Source organism: Galleria mellonella, unplaced genomic scaffold (genome assembly GCF_026898425.1).
Source record: "Galleria mellonella isolate WM207_F2 unplaced genomic scaffold, CSIRO_AGI_GalMel_v1 utg99, whole genome shotgun sequence".
NCBI lineage: Eukaryota > Metazoa > Arthropoda > Insecta > Lepidoptera > Pyralidae > Galleria > Galleria mellonella.
The window spans coordinates 2842876-2864147 of NW_026442184.1; the positions used below are offsets into that span (position 1 = coordinate 2842876).

At 34.7% G+C, this 21272-nt stretch overlaps 2 protein-coding genes across 6 annotated transcripts in view; one reads left to right on the forward strand and one right to left on the reverse strand.

The window, feature by feature from the left end:
• The first annotated feature begins 1728 nt into the window (after nucleotides 1-1728).
• Nucleotides 1729-12038, forward strand: LOC113521212 (beta-1,3-glucan-binding protein-like). Of its 3 annotated transcripts, none has more exons than XM_026906678.3 (9): nucleotides 1729-1893; nucleotides 3561-3806; nucleotides 5690-5886; nucleotides 6221-6360; nucleotides 7003-7154; nucleotides 7612-7736; nucleotides 8260-8380; nucleotides 10260-10408; nucleotides 10895-12038. In XM_026906678.3, exons 1-9 carry the CDS (start codon nucleotides 1752-1754, stop codon nucleotides 11093-11095), a joined length of 1473 nt encoding a protein of 490 aa, XP_026762479.3. In that variant the 5' UTR covers nucleotides 1729-1751; the 3' UTR covers nucleotides 11096-12038. The 3 variants fall into 3 exon arrangements, with proteins under 3 accessions (XP_026762479.3, XP_026762480.3, XP_052758971.1); XM_026906679.3 differs by having other exon boundaries at nucleotides 7666-7736; XM_052903011.1 differs by lacking the exon at nucleotides 1729-1893 and adding an exon at nucleotides 3016-3163.
• Nucleotides 11759-21272, reverse strand: part of LOC113521412 (calcium-transporting ATPase type 2C member 1) — a 53880-nt gene continuing 44366 nt past the window's right edge. For all 3 annotated transcript variants that reach the window (XM_052903008.1, XM_052903007.1, XM_052903009.1), the window contains exon 19: nucleotides 11759-21189. In XM_052903008.1, coding sequence (XP_052758968.1) covers nucleotides 21053-21189 — 137 coding nt within the window. In that variant the 3' untranslated portion in view covers nucleotides 11759-21052. The remainder of the gene's footprint in view (nucleotides 21190-21272) is intronic.

The window sequence follows — 21272 nt, forward strand, 5'->3', positions numbered from 1 at the left end:
ACTAGTCGATAGCACGCGTACAGCAACAAACAGCTTGCTGGTCACGCAGTGCTGCTCGCGACAGCTGTGGACCACGCTCATAGGGGGAACAAGGAATTGTACTGTATTGCATTGTAAAATCTATATTGTATATAATTCATATTGAATACATTAAAAGATTTAATTGTAATGGGGATTAGTAGCCCCATTGCTTGCAATATACCCTATCAGGTTGTCCTTCTCGTGGATGCCCTTGGAAACCATCGTGATTGATTTATTGTTAGATTCGTCACGGTAGGCAACTGACTTGTTTCATTCTCACCTATCATCCCACACTTGTGCCTCACTAGCGTATACCAATAGCGCAGGCGGGGTTTTTTTTTTATACCACTGAGGTGGCAAACAAGCATACCGCCCACCTGATGGTAAGTGGTTACCGTAGCCTATGAACACCTGCAATACCAGAGGTATTACGCGTGCGTTGCCGACCCTAAAGAAACCTCTTTACCCCTCTTTTGAAGAACCCCATACTGTAGTCTCTTGGGAAAATCTCGGCAGAGGGGTTACCATTCCATTGTCATTCATTAAAGAACCGCGCTCATAAATTAGGACTGAATTGGGGATAAATAATGTACAAGAATATTTGTATATTGTAGTTGCAATATCTATATATTGTAAAATAACGGATATATTAATTATCGATTATCCAATATATAATATTGAAATAAAGAATCCGATCAACACGAATATAGATATCCGACCGATATGATATGAGCGATATCAAATTGGGTGATGAACTTTTTCCACCATCAATGTCTGAGAAACACAATATATAAATATCGAAGTAGTCCACTTTTACCCATGCCTAGGCTGATTAGGTATGGGACATAAACAATTTCAATATTTTCCTAGTTACTACTTAATGAGCCTTCGAGCCGGATATGAAAATATTTTCTTTATATTCGATCGCATGATCGTACTATATATATGAAACATCAAGATATGATTTCAAATATATAAATTTTTCAAGAAGAATATTCACTAGAATAATAAAAATATATACTAAAGATGGGCTAAAAGGAAAAAAAAATCCGAAAAGCACAACTTAAAAAAAAGAATCGAACATATTTTCACATCTATAAATTTAACAAATACCTATCACCACGTAGTGTCAGCTTAGATCGATAATACTGCGGTATAGAGATTAAATTTCAGCAAAAACCTCTGAATTTATAAATTCATGTTTTATTGAATCTTTTAAAATTATTGTCATTAGCTTTGTGCTTCGGAAGTCACGTAAAACACTATCTGATAATCCACGTCCAAGACCTCTCTGCATAACGAAAGTGGCTTAAAAACTTAATACCATAGCGCGCTCCACACACACATGAAGCAGCAGTAATTCTATAGATAGGTTTCAGACAGTTATAACCTTTATTTTATATCTCCGAACTAGTTTTTAACCGCGACTTCATCCACGTGACTGGGATGCCCCGCCAGCGTATACCGATAGCGCAGACGAGGCTACCATTCCGTTATCATTAAAAAACTCCGCCAAAAAAAAAAAAAAGAAAAAACAAATTGTAAAAAACATCGGAGCTACATGATCAACAAAAAATAATGCAGCAACCCAAAGAAAAAAACAAGTTCATTAGCTTCTATTGTAATTTTTAATTGAATGTACCTATCTATTTATATATTTTTAATATTAAGGTGATAAATATTAAAAAAAAAACATTATCTCGTGGTAGATATAAATAGTTAGTTGCAATATGACCAGAGTGAGGGTCGGATGTGTTCACTTATTGATTGCTGTGTCCACTGTGTGGGTAACACAGGCCCAAATGGGCTTTGTATTCCCACCCGTTAGAATACAAGCTTTTTCACCTAGAGGTATAAGAGTGTCTGTACCCGGTAAGTTCTTAAAAGACTTTTAAAAGAAGGAAGCTTTCAATTTTTTTGCTAGGAGATAACGTCAACAATTTGAAACTGATTTTCGTAATTCTTTTTACAATCGACAGAATTTATTTTAATCAATTCTCAATTGAATCCTACTGTTTTGTTAGTGGAGCAAAAACTGCTATTAATGCTTACATAGGGGGAAATTGTTAGTAATGGGGTTTAACAGGCCTCTATGCTATACCAGGCCGACCTCCACGCAGTTTCCATTGGAAACCGTTCTGGTTAATTCTTGTGAAATTCGTCACGATGAGCCAACTAACCTAACTATATTCTGCACTATCATTTCTAACTGGTGCCCTGCCAACATATACCGATAGTGACCATTCCATTTTCACCCAAAAAAAATCTACTAGCAGATTGACGATTAGCGTTCTAAATTCAAATATTTTCAACATAAGGTTGCCAAGAGATCCCATTTTGGTGTAAAATGTACCTACTTGTCTGCAAAGTATGTAAACCTTTCTTATCCATAGGTTATCGGCTCTTCCAGTTTGCAGTTGACGAAGTATGTAAATAAGTAATACTATAAATGACAAACAAATCTGTTTTGTAGATATACATGGGCTAAATGAAGGTGCATTTAGATTAGATTTACGTGTGTACTAACTAGAACGAGACAACAATATTCGTCGTCTTGTTTACCGCGTGAATGCAGTAGCGAAAAAGCTTTTTCTGTTATGAATTTTAAAATAGCATTTAATAAGTATAATAAAATTGTAATAAAAAAGAACAAAAAAAAAAACGACTTAAACTGTAACAAAACCAATTCCATCAATTTTAATAAAATTTCTATAGAATCAATCTGTAATCTGTACCTTTTAGATAAAAAAAAACACTTATTCAAATTGATTTACAACTGACGCCGTTCATCATCATCGTCAGTTCAGCCATTATCCGTCCACTACTGGACATAAACCTCCCCCATAGACTGCCTATAGGCGCTGTACGCGACCATTTAGACTGTAGGACATGAGGATGAACTCCCTCCCCCAAAGACTGCTATAAAGAACGGTCCTGAGCCACCTGCATCCATTGACTCCCTGCAATGCATTTCAGGTCGTTACTCCATCTAGTAGGGGATCGTCCTACACTGCGTTTGCCCGTACGCGGACGCCACTCAAGAAACTTTCTTGAACTGACAACGTTATGAGATAACAAACATAAAAAAAATTACAAACGAATTGATAATCTTCTTACTGAAGCCAGTTGAAAAACGAATCAAGTTGGTATTATGTCATGTACTCTCCTGTACCGCCAGATAAAATTAAGCTTGTTTGTTTAAAGTTGATTGCTTGGGCACCTCTGTCCCATTCGTATTTCTACCGTGAAGCAGTTGTGTTTCCATGGCTGTGTTTCGGTTTGAAGGGTGAAATATGGCGTGAATTTACAGGGTACAGAGGAATAACATCTGAGTCCTCAGGAATGGCAACGCACGGGTGGCATCATGGGCGAAACAGTACACTCTGTTATGTCCATGGTACTGCTCTTGTCTATAGGCAACGGTTACCACTTTCTATCAGGTGGGCCGTCAGCTTGTTTGCCATTCTAAGTTGTATAAAAAAAATTAGGTTTGTTATTTTATGGACTATAATATTAATTTTTACACTCTTTATTTCCAGACGTTGAAGGCATCACAGCATTATTGTTCGATGGTAACATAAACAAAAGAATTATGTATGATAAAGGCAATATACACGGTTTCGTCACAACAAAGACCAATGGCTACTGGGTGCTGGACGATCCTACCGTAGAACTACATTCGGGTGACGTGATTAACTACAATGTTCTCTTAGAGACAGGAAAATTCGAGAATTCTCCAATATTCAATGGCCATTTCAAGTCACAGCAACGCTATGTCGTATTCAGTATGTATTTGTTACTTACAAGCTATAATAATAATTGTTATTTCGAACTTTTAGGCTAGCAAATTTACACACACATACACACGCTCGCACGCACCCACGCACGCACCCACGCACGCACGCATGCATATACGCACGTACGCAGTCACGCACGCACACACGCATGCACATAAGCAAGCCCGCATACACGTACGCACGTACGCACGTATGCACTCCCGCACGCACGCACGCCCGTAACATAGGCCTTATTCATTAGGGGTGATCTGCCAGTAATTGCCACGCATAGCTGGCGAGTTGGCAACCGCAGTTAGACTTTGGTGAAAGAGGGACGCTGCTGCCCATTCCTTGATCATTTAAAGTCTAGTAGATAGATAGACTCCTCGTATACAACGTCAATAATATAGCAACAAAATGGCGTACTAACCGCTCACATGCTGGAACATGGTAACTGTCGCCAAAAGACGCGAATAACACTATGTATGCCCCAATATACACTGTGATACCCATGGATGCTTTTACAATAAATATATAACTCGGAAGATTTTACACAGCGCCAATTACTTTAAACTAAGTACAGTTTTTATTATTTTTACAAATATAGGTACCTATATATGTAAATGCGAATCAGTAAATGCAGGTAGCTCAGGACTGTTCCTTATTACAGTTTATAGAAGAGGCCTATGTTCAACAGTGGACAGACAACGGCTGATATGACGATCATGATGACAAATAGACATACATAATAAGATCGTAGATACATAAAAAAACAATCAGACCTATAGGTTTGAGGTCAAATGTGCTTTGAGTTTCATGTCGATTCTCAGGGTCGTACATTGCGCAGCGCGAGATCCCTTCGTTTAGTAACTCCTATTCATTCTTCTAAATTCTATTCCTATTCTTTCACTATAAAAGCTATCCGTCTCTGAACTTTACCTCTTTCTATTAGATCAGCGCAATCTCTTGCCTCGTTCAAGAGGCAGGTAAAATCTCATTTCCTATCTCTCTAATTTGCTTTGACGTTTACTATGTGTGATTTATCTTGATCTATTTAGTATATTTATGTTTATGTATTATTATTTGTATTATATATATGTATGTTTATGTATTATTATTTATATTATATATGTATGTTTATTTAGGTTATGTAATCTTATTTTTATATTTAGAATTTTTTGCATTTTGTCTGATTCCTTTTATGCATTTACTGTGTCTGATTTGCGCCATCTACCTTTCTCTCTGTACTTATCCATTCTTTATGCCAGGTTGTCTGTAAGAGATTGCTTTAGCGATAAGGCCGCCTTTTGTATATGCACGTTCTGTATAAATACTCCTTGTATACATCTTTACTGTGCGCAATAAAGAGTTTATTATTATTATTATTATGTAAGTAATATATAAATATTACCTAATCATGTATTATCATACTCATGAATTTAAATGTTTGTACTGTATGGACATCGAATACACAACTATCAGTACTCGATATTTAGAAATAATAGAATTTCATCGTGCCTCCGATCAAACTATTTATAATTACTCCTCTCCATACAAAGGTTGCCTGGAAGAGATCGCTTTTAGCAATAAGGTCGCCCATTGTTTTCTCATTGTGATTTTTTTCTTGTAATTATTTATATTTATAATAAGTTTACAAATGTAATCTTTTGGAGGAAACAATAAAGAGTATCTATCTATCTATCAGAAAGTGTAATAATAATAAACTCTTTAATGAGCAACAAAGAGATGTATACAAGGATTTTTTATACAAAATTTTCATATACAAAAGACCGCTTTATCGCTAAAAGCAATCTCTTACAGACAACCTGGCATAAATAGTAGATAAATACAAAGAGTAAGTTAGCTCACTAATTTCTCGAATCAATTTCTAGATTTAGAAAGGCGATCACCATCAGATACATCACTTACTATTGCCGAATCCAAAAATATAAAATGCAATCAGTCGGTAACTGTTGTGTTTAACAATAATACTCCAATATGCTCTGGTCAGATAATATTTGAAGAAGACTACGGCACGCTTAAAGAAGACGTATGGCAAATCGAGCAGTATATACCCACTGAGGATCCTGTGAGTAAATAGATATATACACCACAATTATGTTATGGAATATTCATGGTATTTTCTCTTACGCAGCGTAATAATAATAACTCAGTTGATTCTAAAGAACACACAAAAATCCTATCTCTATCTCTAAAATAAAATTTCAATTCGATGTTACAGTGAAAAGATTAATCTGAGGACAAATATATACAAATTTTTTAATAGAATTGCATTAGAATTGCTTTGTACTTAATTCTCAATGGTCCATACCATAGTACTTTTGTTATCATAATAAAATTGTAATTTTAAAGATAATTTTCGGGATACGTACCTCAGAATCAACCCCAATGTCTCTATCCAGGCTTACCCATTTGTATCATACCAACGGTCAGCTGTATCAGTGGCAAACATGGCTCTTCACATCGCAGCTAAATTGCAGCAAACAGAACCAGGGTTCACTAGCTCCTCGCTATATACTTTTACTTTGGATCTCACTGATGGGTACGTAGTAAATAGTAGCTATTCATAATTGTAATGGTTTTTCAACTAGACCATTTAATCCTATAATTTCTCTTGCTTTTATTATATCAAGATAATTCAGACATGCTTCATCTCCAGTATTTGTACCCTACATTCTACTTCAGTCTATTATCTGACCACCCATTTCTTAATAATAGGTTCTAGCCGCCCCATTGCTAACAACCTTATCAAGTGGGCCACCACATGAACGCTTTCAGAAACTAATTCACCATGAAGAGCCAACTAACTTAACTTATCCTCACTTATCATCTCTCACTGGTATTCCGCCGGAATAAAAGGCAGCGTGAACTTAATCGGCATTATATTACCTTCTTGTAAAAAATGTGCCTAAGAATCTTTCATATAAATTCTTTATATCTTATTAGACAGACATTTAAATTTGGAACCTGCCATATATGCATGGCACTTTTGATATTGCAGGCATCCACAGACTCTAGTATTTGAATAGTAATGTACCCAGGAAGTCACAACTGTGCTATCAAGTCTGTCCTTGTGTATAGATAGTTTATTTTGCGTCAAATGAGTTTTTAGCTTCTTGACATTCTAAATGTTATAAAAACAGTTTAGAAATTATTACAATAAAGTAAATTCGTTTGCTATCAGATGTACGGGCCAAATGTGTAAAAAGCAACCTTCAGGAGCTGACATTCTTCCACCTGTCATATCCGGTCGTATAACAAGCAAAAATTTTGCTTTTAAATATGGAACCGTGATAGTTAGAGCAAAGATGCCCAAAGGAGACTGGCTGTATCCAGGTATTTTAACTTGATTTTCATTTAAGAACATATGAAATCTTAGATAAAATTTATATGACTTGGGAATTCAACAGTCTTTCTAAATTTAAAAATATTCATTCCTTTAAATCGAAACATAGTGGTGTAAATAAAGCTGCTTGACGGTAAAAATACGAGTGTGACAGAAATATTAGGTTGCAGATAATTTTTGTCGATAGTCTTTGGAAGGTACTAAATGGGGGAACGCAAAAACCTTATCTAATCATATTTCCGTAGAACCAATTTTAATGCATAAGGAAAGGAAAAAACAGAAGAATAATAAACAACTAAACATAATTAACAAGATCCTCGAAATGTCTAGGACTTTATGAATTTGAGAGTATATCGAGGGAAACATGCGAGAAAAAATCGAGCTGAATCCAGGAGCACATTCTTTAGAAAAAGAGTTAAAATATACATTCCTCTTATATTCTTGCAGAAATATTATTACAACCATTGATTAGAAATTATGGAGACACAAACTATGCTTCAGGTATAATTAACATCGCTTCAGCCCGTGGCAATGAATACTTAGTTGCTAACTCCAAAGACTATGGAAGGCATGTAAGTAAATACGTTTAATTTGATTATTGGCGCAAATGTCTGGTACTTTGCTAACGCTTGACTTGTACACATTTCATCAAGTAAATTTAAATTCGATTTGTCTCAGAGATGCTCTTACATATGAAAGTGGTGTAAATGATATCCAATTTAGTGCAACACCCCAAGGCCAAATTCGAATTACTCCAAAATTTAAAGCACTGGCCATATTTTATTTTTAAAAATTAAAAGAAAGAAAGAAACTTTATTTAAAAAATATACGACTACATCCACACAGGGTTAAAAAATGATTAAGAATTATAATAAAGAAACTAGACAAAAGAAAAATTAAACAACATTCAACAGATTTTAAATACACTCTCGGGACTTACTATGATGAAACGTCGTGGCCACATGTGGAAACGCCGGTAATAAAGAAGGAGATATGTAGATACCTGTAAAAGTTTTTTATCACATTAAGTCCCAATAGTGTATTTAAAATTTGTATAAACAACGAGAAAGTTTAAAACTAACTAACATTCAACAGGTCTTATACGCAGGACCAATAATGGACCTGAAATGCCGTGAACAACTGTTACAAAATAAAATATTAGTTAACAAATCGTGGGCAGACAACTTTCATGAATATTCCCTTCGTTGGACACCCCGTGAGTTATCTAAACCACTAAATATTGGGTCTTTCATTTTTAGGCAAAGGAAAGATTTTTGGGCAAAGAAATATCATTTGTATTTCTTCGTGTTTCTACCGTGAAGCAGTTGTGTTTGCATGGCTGTGTTTCGGTTTGAAGGGTGGGATATGGCGTGAATTTACTGGGTACAGAGGAATAACACCTGAGTCCTCAGGAATGGCAACGCATAGGCGGTATCATGGGCGAAACAGTATGTGTGTGTACTGTTATGTCCATGGTACTGCTCATGTCTATAAGCGACGGTTACCACTTTCCATCAGGTGGGCCGACAGCTTGTTTGCCATTCTAAGTTGTATAAAAAAAATATACTATTACTAACTTTTACCCGGGATATGTTTACTGACTAGGATAAAAAATAGCTTATATCCGTCTTCATCCAATATTGTACGAGAATACCAAATTCCATTGTGATTGGTTAAGCCGTTAAAGCTATATAAGGTAACAAACAAACAAACTCTTACACATTTTTAATATTAGTAAGGTTTAGTTGATATCAAATATTAGTAGTACTAGTAGCTATTTTTTTATACAACTTAGAATGGTAAACAAGCTGACGGCCCACTTGATGGAAAGTGGTAACCGTCGCCTATAGACATGAGCAGTACCATGGACATAACAGCGTTGCCATTCCTGAGGACTCAGGTGTTATTCCTCCGTAACCAGTAAATTCACGCCATATCCCACCCTTCAAACCAAAACACAGCCATGCAAACACAACTGCTTTACGGTTGAAACACGAATGGCACAGAGGTACCCAAAATTACTGCAAAATTATTACTACGACTTGGCCACTTCTAACTAACAACGTCTAACTCAACAGTTTAGAGTGAATATTGATAGATAATAGATATGTAATAGATTACTCGCGTGGTCCCGGCATAGAATAGGCCACTCCTTGCTTTCCTGTATGGCTGTCGTAAGAGGCGACTAAAGGAACTTAGTGTAGAGAGTGGGCAGTAGCGTCCCTCTTAAAATATATCTATTAGCCTAACTGCGGTTGCCGGGGGGAAAGGGATTGTTAGTAATGGAGACTAAAAATCCCATTGCTAGCAATATACACAACCAGGTCGACCTCCTCGTGGTTCCCCCTGGAAACTATCATTCATTAATTCCTGATGAATTCATCATGATGGACTAACTGGCCTGTTTTCATTCTCATCGATCACCCTTCACTGGTGCTCCGCCAGCGTATCCCGTTAACGCAGGCGGGGGGTTACCATACCATTATCACCCATAAAAAAAAACTGCGGTTGCCAACCCGCTTGCCCAGCTTGGCAGCTACGGGTAAAACTCCCCTCATGAGGAAGGCTTATGTTCAGCAGTAGCTGATATGTTGATGATGATAAATGACAGATAAATCACTTAATTTTCAAATACTTCCCTAGTAGATTTTTCTAAGCGATAACAGCACAGGTGGGCGGACGGTAAATAATACAATTTAACGGATCCATTGCTAACAATATGCTCTGCCTTTTTTTTAACTAAGGTGAAAATGTTCAGAAAGAGACCCATTCGCCGGCGGGGCGACGAATGGGTACTGTGGGATTTTTACCCACTAAAAACACCCCGGTATTCCTCTCAGCGCCATGTGCCGGTGACGAGGGCTCGCAATTGCGGTCTTCCGCGTCACCGGCAGCGCCGCTCCCCTACGGGACCACTCCGAGTGGTGTACCGGGAATACGCAGCGCATCCCTCCCGGATCTCTAGTCTCGTGTTGGGCTTTGGATGTAAACAATATGCTCTACCTAGTCAACCCCCGCATGGTCCCATTTGGAAACCATCATGGTTAAATCCTGCTAAATTAACATATTCTAAAGTATGACGTGACGGTCCACAGAGTACCTAACATTCTCCGTGGACAAAGAAGATTGGATACACATCGAGCCAGGCGCCCGTGGACTAGTGTCTCGGTTCCCTGATAATTGTACAGACCTGCCGCGCGAACGGCTCGCCTCGTCTAGCGAACTTGCCCCGTTTGATGATCTGGTAAGTAATAACATACACTCGGGCGGGAGGAAAGGGATTGTTAGTAATGAAATCTAACAATATACACAGGTCGACCTGCATGCGGTTCTCCCTGGAAACCATCGTGGTTAATTCTAGTGCAATTCGTCACGAGGGGTTAACTAACCTGCTTTTATCGTCACTGGTGTGACATAGAGTGTATTGTTAGCAATGGGGCAGTTAGACCCTATTACTAACATCATATTACATCCCTTTCCCCCGGGGTCCGGAAAAGTACTGACACATACGAGTATATATTTAATCTTATTTCATGCCCTCAAGAAGTAATTACTCTAACATTCAAAAATGGAGGGAAATCTCTTAGTAATGAGGATCAGGGTCCCAACGTCCCCTAGAAACCATCGTGATTAATTTCTTATACGCCTCTTATTCCTCATTGATTCCATTAGCGTAACAGCTCAGGCGGTATACCATTCTAAATGGCCAAAAAAAAATGTTTATTTCCAGTTCCACATAAGTCTTGGACTAGCAGTTGGTGGTTCCACGGAATTTAAAGATGATCTCACAACTAAAGCGGACTGGCCGAAGCCGTGGCGGAACTCTGCACGCAAGGCCATGCTGAACTTCTGGAAAGACATAGACGCCTGGTACCCGACGTGGAAACAGCCAGAACTCTTGATAGATTATATCAAAGTAATAGCTTTGTAATTAACCACTTAAGCATCTCGAACGATACCCATCTCGAGCATCAAATGTGTTCCGATTTGCGCTGTCCCGAGTACCTCTCGCCACTTATAAATATTATGTTTATATTTTTATCTCGAGCGATACCTTCTCGCCCGTTTATATTTCATAGAGCTTAGTATATATTTATTGTATGCTCGTTCGAATTTAGTCCGTACGACAGTTGACTTAATTTCACAGTAAAACCCTCGCATTAAGTGGTTAATTATTATATTTTTAGCTAGCTAACCAACAGAATTATTTCTGTTAAAAGCTTTTGGACTATTACTGGCGACTATTATATATGGCGTGAATTTATTGGGTACAAAGGAATAACATCCGAGTCCTCAGGAATGGCAGCGCATGGGGGGTATCATGGGCGAAACAGTATACTCTGTTATGTCCATGGTACTGCTCATATCCATAGGCGACGGTTACCACCTTCCATCAGGTGGGCCGTCAGCTTGTTTGCCATTCTAAGTTGTATAAAAAAAAACCAGGAACAGTTCGTTTAGAAAAACGAATAAATGAGGTGCCTTTTTTTTCCAACAATTTTTCGAATTATTCCGTCTTAGGCCTCCTTACTACTTACCTAATAAATATTTTAAGGACAATATAACTCTATTGGGGTGTTAAATGAAAAACGAGTTAAAATATTTGGGCTATTTATTTGAACAGTGTCACTAATGTTATTGTAACATTCCAATTTCTGATAACAGCACATTCTGGTTCATAAATATTTAACATGCTGTACGCAATCGAAGTTCCGTATATTCTAGAATCTGTGCACATTTATTTTTTATTAGTGAAATTATTTCAAAGCTTGTTTCATTGTTACCTACACATTTTTTTGTCAACACCAAGAAAAAATGTGAAGACAATGCCAAAGAATGATTAGATTGAAATAAACAGTTGTTTCAGAATTGAATTATTAATTACAAATTAATTTATTAGGACTACAAGTATTCATTTAACTATTCAAACTGCAGTGCCTGGTGTGAATTGCACAAAGATTTACGTTTAATCTGTATTGAAAACAGCGCCTCTAGCGGATAGTTTTGGAAACTCAGACCTCTATACAACTTATCAAGTAAACATGAACTGGATCGTAACATATATCTTAATATAATTCACACTAGGTACCAGCGCCACATTTAAGCATAGGCTACATAGGCTATAGCCTTAAGCCTTCACCACAAAGGGGCCCCGACCACATAAGGCCCCCACCACAATGGGGCCCTCACCACAAAGGTGTCTCCACCACAAATGGACTCTTGCCACGTAGTGGTGACTATCAGTAGTGGAGAAAGCTCTTTCTCAAAGTTAATAAAGTGTAGGCTTCGAACCTCTATGTTAGAATACAGGCTCAACGTCTTGGTTTTTCTCAGAAACAAATGTAATATTTTGAGACAAATATCACTTTCGATGCTGCACATATCGTCATAGTCGTAGAATACTGACGGATCTGACAAAGATTACATATAAAGATCCGTCAGTATTCTACGACTATGACGAACTTTCAATAAGATGAAAATAGCAAGAAAAACTGAATTTCTCAATAAATCTTTACATTTTCATCTCATTTAATTAGTTGAATTTGTTAAATACTGTATAGGTACCTGATAAAAATTATTAAAAATTTCATAATAGAAAATTAATTTGTAATTCTAAAATTAAATTTCCAAATGTAATAATCCATTTTCTAGAGCTTAAATGCAACGCTGGTAAATATTCTAAACAGAGGGCCTACCATGAAATGTTTTCCGTAATTTCGGGTCGGAACGAAACACAAATTTAATGTTAATATTACATGAAACATACCGTTTAAAAATATTAAAAATGCGAAAGTATCGTTCCTTTGGTCTTTTATGGTAGGATTTATGACAAACGAAATGTTCAGCTCCATTTACTGGGTCGATTTCGGTATGAACAAAAACACGAAATTGAGTCCGAAAATTCGGAATTTCATTTCATGGTAGACCCCCAGAATGTAAAACAACTCCTTGGCGAGAGAACTAATAGATGAAAGAGATTTGCCTACACAAGTCCCTCTAGTTCTAACCGCTATATTTCAAAATTCATGATATTTTACACAAATCATAATAGATCTCATTTCATATAAACTCCAAATATAAATGTTAACTACCAGTTTAGTACAGTTGTACTAGGCCGGGAGTTTTGCTCTCTCATCGTGACAGGTTTAAAATGAACCCTATTACGATTCATATAAGGTGGGTATTTCAACCCCTGTACTGTTTTATTTTAGGTACTATTATTATAAATTACATATTTTCGGTTAGTAATTAGAGACATGGAAAATATTGAGAAACTATGTAGAATACAAAATATTGACTGGTGGTGAAATTGCATTATAAATTACTACTTTATAAAAGGTCTTGATACTTTATAAACAAAAATATTTGTATTGTACGGGAATTGAACCTGCAATCGTCGACAATATACTGGCAAGAATAACAAAATAAGTAAATAAGATTGCCTGGAAGAGAACACTATTTAGCGATAAGGACATTGTTGCCTCTTTATCTTGCTTTTATGTATTTTTATTTATTCATTTTGCTTGTGTACATACTGTTGATCTATATAATTCTTTGAAGGGAACAAATAATAAAGAGTTTTCATTAATTCATAAGTGAATAAAAAAAAAATACAATAAGTATTTATACAATACACAAATTATTTTATAATTATATATTTGTTCAAAATATCATAGTAAAAATTTAATACAATTCCACCACAAGTCAATTTTATAAAAGACTACAAATACTTGGATCAATTCATATAATTTCACATACATTTATATATAATTTCACATAACTTTCTACAATTAAATTTATAAACATACAGGATAGTATGACAAATGCTATACTTAGGTACTTACTAATACAGAGAATCGTCCCCTACTTTACCCCTACATGTAACATCAAAACATATATAGTCGATGACACATCTAGCACAGGCCACTAATGTGTAAAGGACGGTAGAAAACGCTAAGTATTTTGTATGTGTACCATACACTATATACGTACACAGTAAGGTAATAATAATACTAATCCATACAGTATAGCAACTTTCATACTCTCTCTTGAGATGATGTTATCTCCTCCTATCTTAAATGCGACGAAAAAACGTCGCTCTCTATACATACACATTTGCACGTTTATGAATATACATGATTTATGTATTTTGTATGAAGTGTCTACTTGAAATCTATTCATCCATATATCACCCATTCAATACAATTTCTCACTTCATTCCCTGTAGATACCTGTCAGTATCTTGAAGATTTGCTGGAATATATCCCTTCGAGATTAATCCCTTATTGTACCTTTAATTTTATTGATATAATACACATTATTATACTATTCATGTATATACACATACACAACTATTGTATGTGTGGGTATGTGTTTGTGTGTGCGTTTTGGTTAGAAGCAAAAACTCATACTGTAGCAGTGATATAGAATTAAAGCTAACGTGTAAATATGAGCTATTTATTTATATGAAACTTAAAAATCCTTATATTTGGGTACTTATAAAACCTTCGCTAGATGTGTCGACCTTCTAAAAAACAACAGCTAGATTCAATGTCAAGTAGGTACTATAATGATTACAATATAGACTAAATTATCAAATTCATTCAAGATATGACTCGGAATCACATATTAGGGGTAACACGCTATGTTATATCCAATATTAACGCTCCTTTTCATTAAACAAACACTGGGCACATAACATGGTCCCAATATGAAATATAATATTTGAAATATAATTTAGAGAATAGAGCGTCAATATTATTAAAAAGACACTGGCTTCAAACAATCCTACGAGTCAACGTTCAAACTATTAGTTATATAGAGAACGCAAAATAAATTCGTACTAATATCTCTATGGCAACGCGCGACGCCATTTTGAATGCGCCGAGCGGCCCGCCATTTCAAGCTCATAATGCGATACACTTAGACTATATAGATAGAACATCAAGCCTCAAAAATGGATCAATTTTTTGTCAGCTAATTACCAAATCAGCTGACTTGCTTTTTTTTTATTAATGTTCTATATACACAATGTATTTTGACGTATCTATATTTAATTATTTAATAAATAAAATTAAATTTGTACGAATTAAAACGATACAAAAATTATAAGACAAAATAAACATAGACGTTATAAAGGAATCATTCTTATTTATTTCGCCAAATTGTATTAAAAAGTTGACCCACTTTTCTCGATGCATTTATTCGAAAACACTCTATCTATATGATCTAATATGAAACAATATAGCGATAACAGTTTAGAGGCGAATAAATAAATAATTAACCTACAATCAACGCCCATTATATGAAGCACCATTCTTAGACCAAACTCCGAAGTTAGAGGCATTTTTTACTTCTTTATGGCCGATTTTACACTCACAAATCCAATTAACAATTTTAAAAATATTATCGAATAATTATTTTTCAATTTATATTTCAATAAATATTTGTTTTAAACAATACATGCACTGGATTATAAGATATAAATTTAACATATCGTCACATTCGTAGAATACTGACGGATCTGACAAATATTACATATAAAGATCCGTCAGTATTCTACGACTATGACGATATATAATAAAACGATTTAATGAATTTTAAACCAACTACGTTCAGCTTCTAGAGTTCAATTGTCAAAAAAACCGGACATTTTACTCATTTATCACAGCCCTCACTCTAAATAAAGATTGTTTGAAAAAAAAATAACATGGGACAAAATTAATTCTACAGATTAAATCTATAGCTAGAGAGGATAGCATAGACAAATCTACAAGTATAATAGGAATGTTATAAATATACGTAGTTCCGAAAAACTTTATTATATTACATTTGAGGACTGGTTTACAGAGACATAAGCTATAAACCTCTTTATATACTAGCCATTCCAATGAAAAAAATAAAGACAATTTTAAAGAATTACTAAAATTCTTTAAAATAATACTGACATCCAGAGGTTGTAAATAGTCCTTTCATTAATTCCTTCATATATCTAAATCTATGTACACCTGTAAGATATATCTTCTCTACAGAGAGGCGAAGATCGAGGCGCAATTCGAAGAGGATTGTGCGTATGCGCAGATCATTGTGTGCCTTATGAAGTATGGATTACTACTATGAGAATGAGACGACTAGGGTCACTATTATATGCATATAAAAAAAAAAAGTGTCACAGTTCCCAGTAACAGTGACACAAACTAATACTTAACAAATAAAATTAAAAATAGCTATCGCAAGACAAAGCATTAATAGTGTGGTCCCTGTATGGAATATACCACTCCTTCCTCTCCAGTCGGTGTCGTAAGAGGCGACTAAGGAAACATAATGGTAGAGCGATAGGCAGAAGCGACCATCTTAAAACATCAGTACAATCCTAACTGCGGTTGCCAATTCGTCTGCCAAGCGTGGGAACTACTGTCAAAACTCCCCTTATAGGGAAACCATATGTTCAGCAGTGGACAGTTAATGATTGATATGACGCTGATGATGATGATTAAAATGACTGTTCCATCGCTTTTTACAGTTGTAGGCATTCTTTTTTAATATTTTGTATCTCTCCCAACAGATGTCGCTTATCTACACAAACGCTTATGCGACGTCTCTATAAACAAGTCCTTGTGCTTACTTGCTCTTAGCAAGTACGATTTGAACAATGCTACCGAAACAAATTACTATGTGACCATTTCTATCCTTCTAAAACAACACTAATAGATTAGGTCTCTAACAATTATGTTCTAAGAACAATTACAAAACGCTGAATATAAATCATTTTTATTTACCGTTGCCGATTCTTTTAACAATATTTATGAATATAGTAAAAGCATTGAAATTATAACAATAATTGTCGAAATTATTTCACTCAATCCCTAATTCTCTAGCTATAAACTAATCTAGTACAACAGTCTAGAATCTTCCGCTATTAGTGAAAGAAATTCATTTTAATATATATTTAATACATCTACACTGAAAATAAGTTATTATTACTTTTACAATAGAGTTCAAAACTGATTACTATTTTAATGTACTACAAAACAAAAATTTATAAATACCCATTACTTTCCTGTCTTGAAGGATTTTAAAACGAAATTTAAAAATTCACAAGATGATTTAATTCGACACTTCGAAATATTTCCTGAACGCACTGCGATGTCGTGACGTCATCAGTACGAGGCGCCGAAATTAAATTATCCAATTTATAAAGATCTGATTAATTATGTACTTACAATATATATGTTTCTTTAATATATACTAAACATATTAGATACAGTAAAAAGTAATTTACTATATATATAAGGAAAGTACTCTGTCTCACTTGAAGGGGAAGCAATCTATCCTTTTCTAACTCTGACAAATTACGCGTCTAATTCACTTCATATCGAAATCCACAAATTAAAAATGAGCTACGCAAATAAAATAGCATATTGTTCTTGACCGAGTTATGTTTACACAAACATTTATTTTCCATCAAACAAATAAAGATTTATAATGGTCCTGAAATGATGACGATAATGGTCCATATAGGGGGGAAAGGTATTGTTAGTATTGGGGTCATATAGCCCCATTACTAGCAATTTACCTTGTCAGGTCGACCTCCATGTGGTTTCCCCTGGAAACCATCTTGTCTAATTCTAGTTGAATTCGTCAGGATGGGCTAACTGACCTGATTTCATCCTCATCAGTCATGTATCATTGTTGTATATAAATAAATGCCAATAAATTTCCATTCACGGTTTTAATTTTACCAAATTAAAAGAGAAGTTAATTTAACATCATCCATCTCTGTCTAACAATGTAGTGAATACTATGGATAGTATTATGAAATTTTACAATTTAGTGTAACAAAAATAAAATAATAAGTAATGAAAGAGGATAAAAAGTGATTTTTATTTATGCATTTAATTTAATTATATGGGGAAAATTAAAAGTATTTTTATATTATAAAATATAACTGGCATACATTTTACTCTTCTTTTTTACCTCGTCGGTAAAACAGTATATCGTATTATAATTATAAAAATTCCCGATTGTTATAAAACAAAACACATATTCAAAATTCTAAACTGTTCAACAAAGACAAACATGCAAATATTGTTCAGATCCTTACAAAGCAAAACTATTGTATCGTGGATACTTTATAATTCACATTTAGTACAACACAAAAAATGAACTCGAATTAATTCATTCATTATAAAGAGTGGTAAATATTCATTTTTGTCCCAAACAACTAAGTAGCTGATTCGATCACTGATACAACACGCAGCAAAATAGCAGACAAGCCATGCAACTGATCATGCTATACATATTAGCTCATCTAAAATGCATAATATACTTTATTATAATTACATAAGAAATTAAATGCATTGTGCTTAGAAAAGAGACGGTGCGCTAATTTTAAACAGTCGATAGTCAACTTCGACCATTAATGCCATCTAGGTGAAATGTGACGAACTAAAAATTAATACAACTTTAGAAAAATACTATAGCAAAATAAATAAATAAATAATTTAAGATAAATTTTATACATGGGGTTTTTCTTTTTTAGTTTAACTTTATTAGGTAAAGAAGTATTATGAAAGATTATCGTGACTATTACATGGCCACTTAGAAATATATATTTAAAGTTTAGACTAAACCTACTTTTGACAAATTATATTTTTTATAGTGATACCTTTGATGATACTTGTCGCCAATTATTAACACGTTAAAATGGACACTGTGTGTTAATTTCATGATTGTCGCACTAACATTTACAGCAATATTAAAATTACAAAAAATTTTTGATTGTATAAAAATAAATTTTTATTTATATATGGCAACAATTTAATATAATACCGAGTTTAATGTAATATGATTGATGGAAAAATGACTCCATATATCGATATCGTATATCGATTTCAATATTCGTTACTTATTTATTCATTATAAAAATACAAAAACAATATTTTGAATATGCGATTTTAAGACACGATAATAAAAAAAATATATATTAAGAAAACACAATTCATTATTTTTATATATTTAAAATAAATTCAAATCATATTTATTAATATAGAACCTCAACAGATTTATATATCATTTTGTATTCACGACTATTCCGTTTGATTTTTAAAACTCCCTCAAAATGTGGACTAAAAAGGGCGTTAAGCCTCCTTTGTCGATAGCAGCCCATATATGACACCTCTAGTATCACAGACTGTAACCGATTACCACCAAACAGTCTGCATGTTTGTTGGCCTCATTCGGTATAAAACTTGGTTGAGATTAATGGTCAACAAACTCGAGTGTTGCTATTACAAAAAAACAAAAATATCTATTTTTTACATTAAAAGTGCGACTTTTTATAAGAGTTTATTAGTATCGAAGTATTTAATTTTCGATTATGGCAATCATAAAACCAACACAAATGGCGACAGTATTCAATATGACTAATTATTTTACATTTAAATATGTAGTATATAATGACTATGAATAGGTCTTATAATTTCTTTATAAATCATCAATCACACAAGGACTCAGTCCCATAAATTATGATCATTTACACATAGTAAACCCTATAAGTGTACTGGCAACACGAATAACTGTAATAACATATATTTAAAATTACCATGTGGCTAATATAAATGAAAAAATATTTTGTAACCCAGCAGTTTCCAACTAAATTGAGACTTCAGAGTGAATATCAAATTAAAACCAATAAATTTATATTCGTGTATCTTCCATCTCACTCCTAATTGAAGTGATCACGAATAGTCGACAGAAAGAGAGGCTAAACAGCATCATTTATCCCGTTTACACTCAGAAGTTTATCAGAGACAGATAAATATGATTTCGGATTTCAAAAAGAAATTTATTAACCCCAATGATGTATTCACATTTCAATATGTGTTTTTTTTTTTTTCTTCTTTTGGTTACTTGCATACTTGTCGCTGAGAAATATTCGTGCTCAACGGGCCGAGATGCGCAGTAAGACTCGCGCTCGCCTCGCAAACGGCTATTACTAAGGGTCTTGTGAGGTTACGAAACTAGTCGAGCTTTCTCAATTAAAATACACTTTCGTTAATCCGGTTATTAATACATTAAAATTTCGAGAAATATATAAATAAATCCATTAATTCACATGCTAATCGCTAGAAGTAATCTAGGCTTTGATAGATTTATAACTTTTACACCTTATTTCTTATAAACAAGGCCTTCTTTACGTCAGCGAAAATAATTATTTAACTCCGCCATATGCACAATAATTATTATGCATTAAAGTTAAAAAAAAACATACCACAAATTTATATTATCACTGTTATTCGTGTTGAAAGACAATTTCACAGATCACTAACAATAGACTCTCTCTACATTAGAGGGTACATTGTCATGCACTATAATTCTCCAGGATAACAGGTATGTACTAAAACCATAAAATCACGATTAATGTCATGATGGAATAGTCCAAACTACTGATAAACTAGACCCGTGTTTTAAATTCACAACTAAACATCAATTTACTAGAATCACTGCAAATCACTAGTCCACTTAACAATATCATGTAAATGATAAAAAATAAATACGTAATAAAAAAAAAAAATAAAGGCAAAAATACTGCTGTATCCGTAAAAAAAAAATTACAAACGAATAGGAATATCAATTTTGCCATCGTATATTGAGAACGGTCCCTGAGTACGGCCGGCACAATGGCAGCCATCACTGAATACGCACCCATCTGTCGCGCGATCCGGCACGTCACTGTCGCGTATCGTTTCCGAAACGCAAGAGAGCCGTGCGGGTGCGCAGCGAGTACTGTCACTGTGACAGGCGGCGCTGTCACTTTGACAGGCGGCGCTGTCACGGTGACAGCAGCTCAGTGGCTCGCTTACTGCTCCTTCTTCTCGGTCTCGTGTCATACGAAATCCATCGCGTCGTGGGCCTTCGTCGAAAACTTACCGAAGGAGCGCTTCTTCAACGCTCGCTCGATTAACTTCTTCACCTCGCTCACAATGAACACACTAGATGTGAGGCAGACTAGGAATATGAGATCTGAAAGAAACAATTATAACAAATTTGGCATGTGGCAATGAATTTGTAATGTCCATGATGATTTTCATGCAGGACGGTTACCA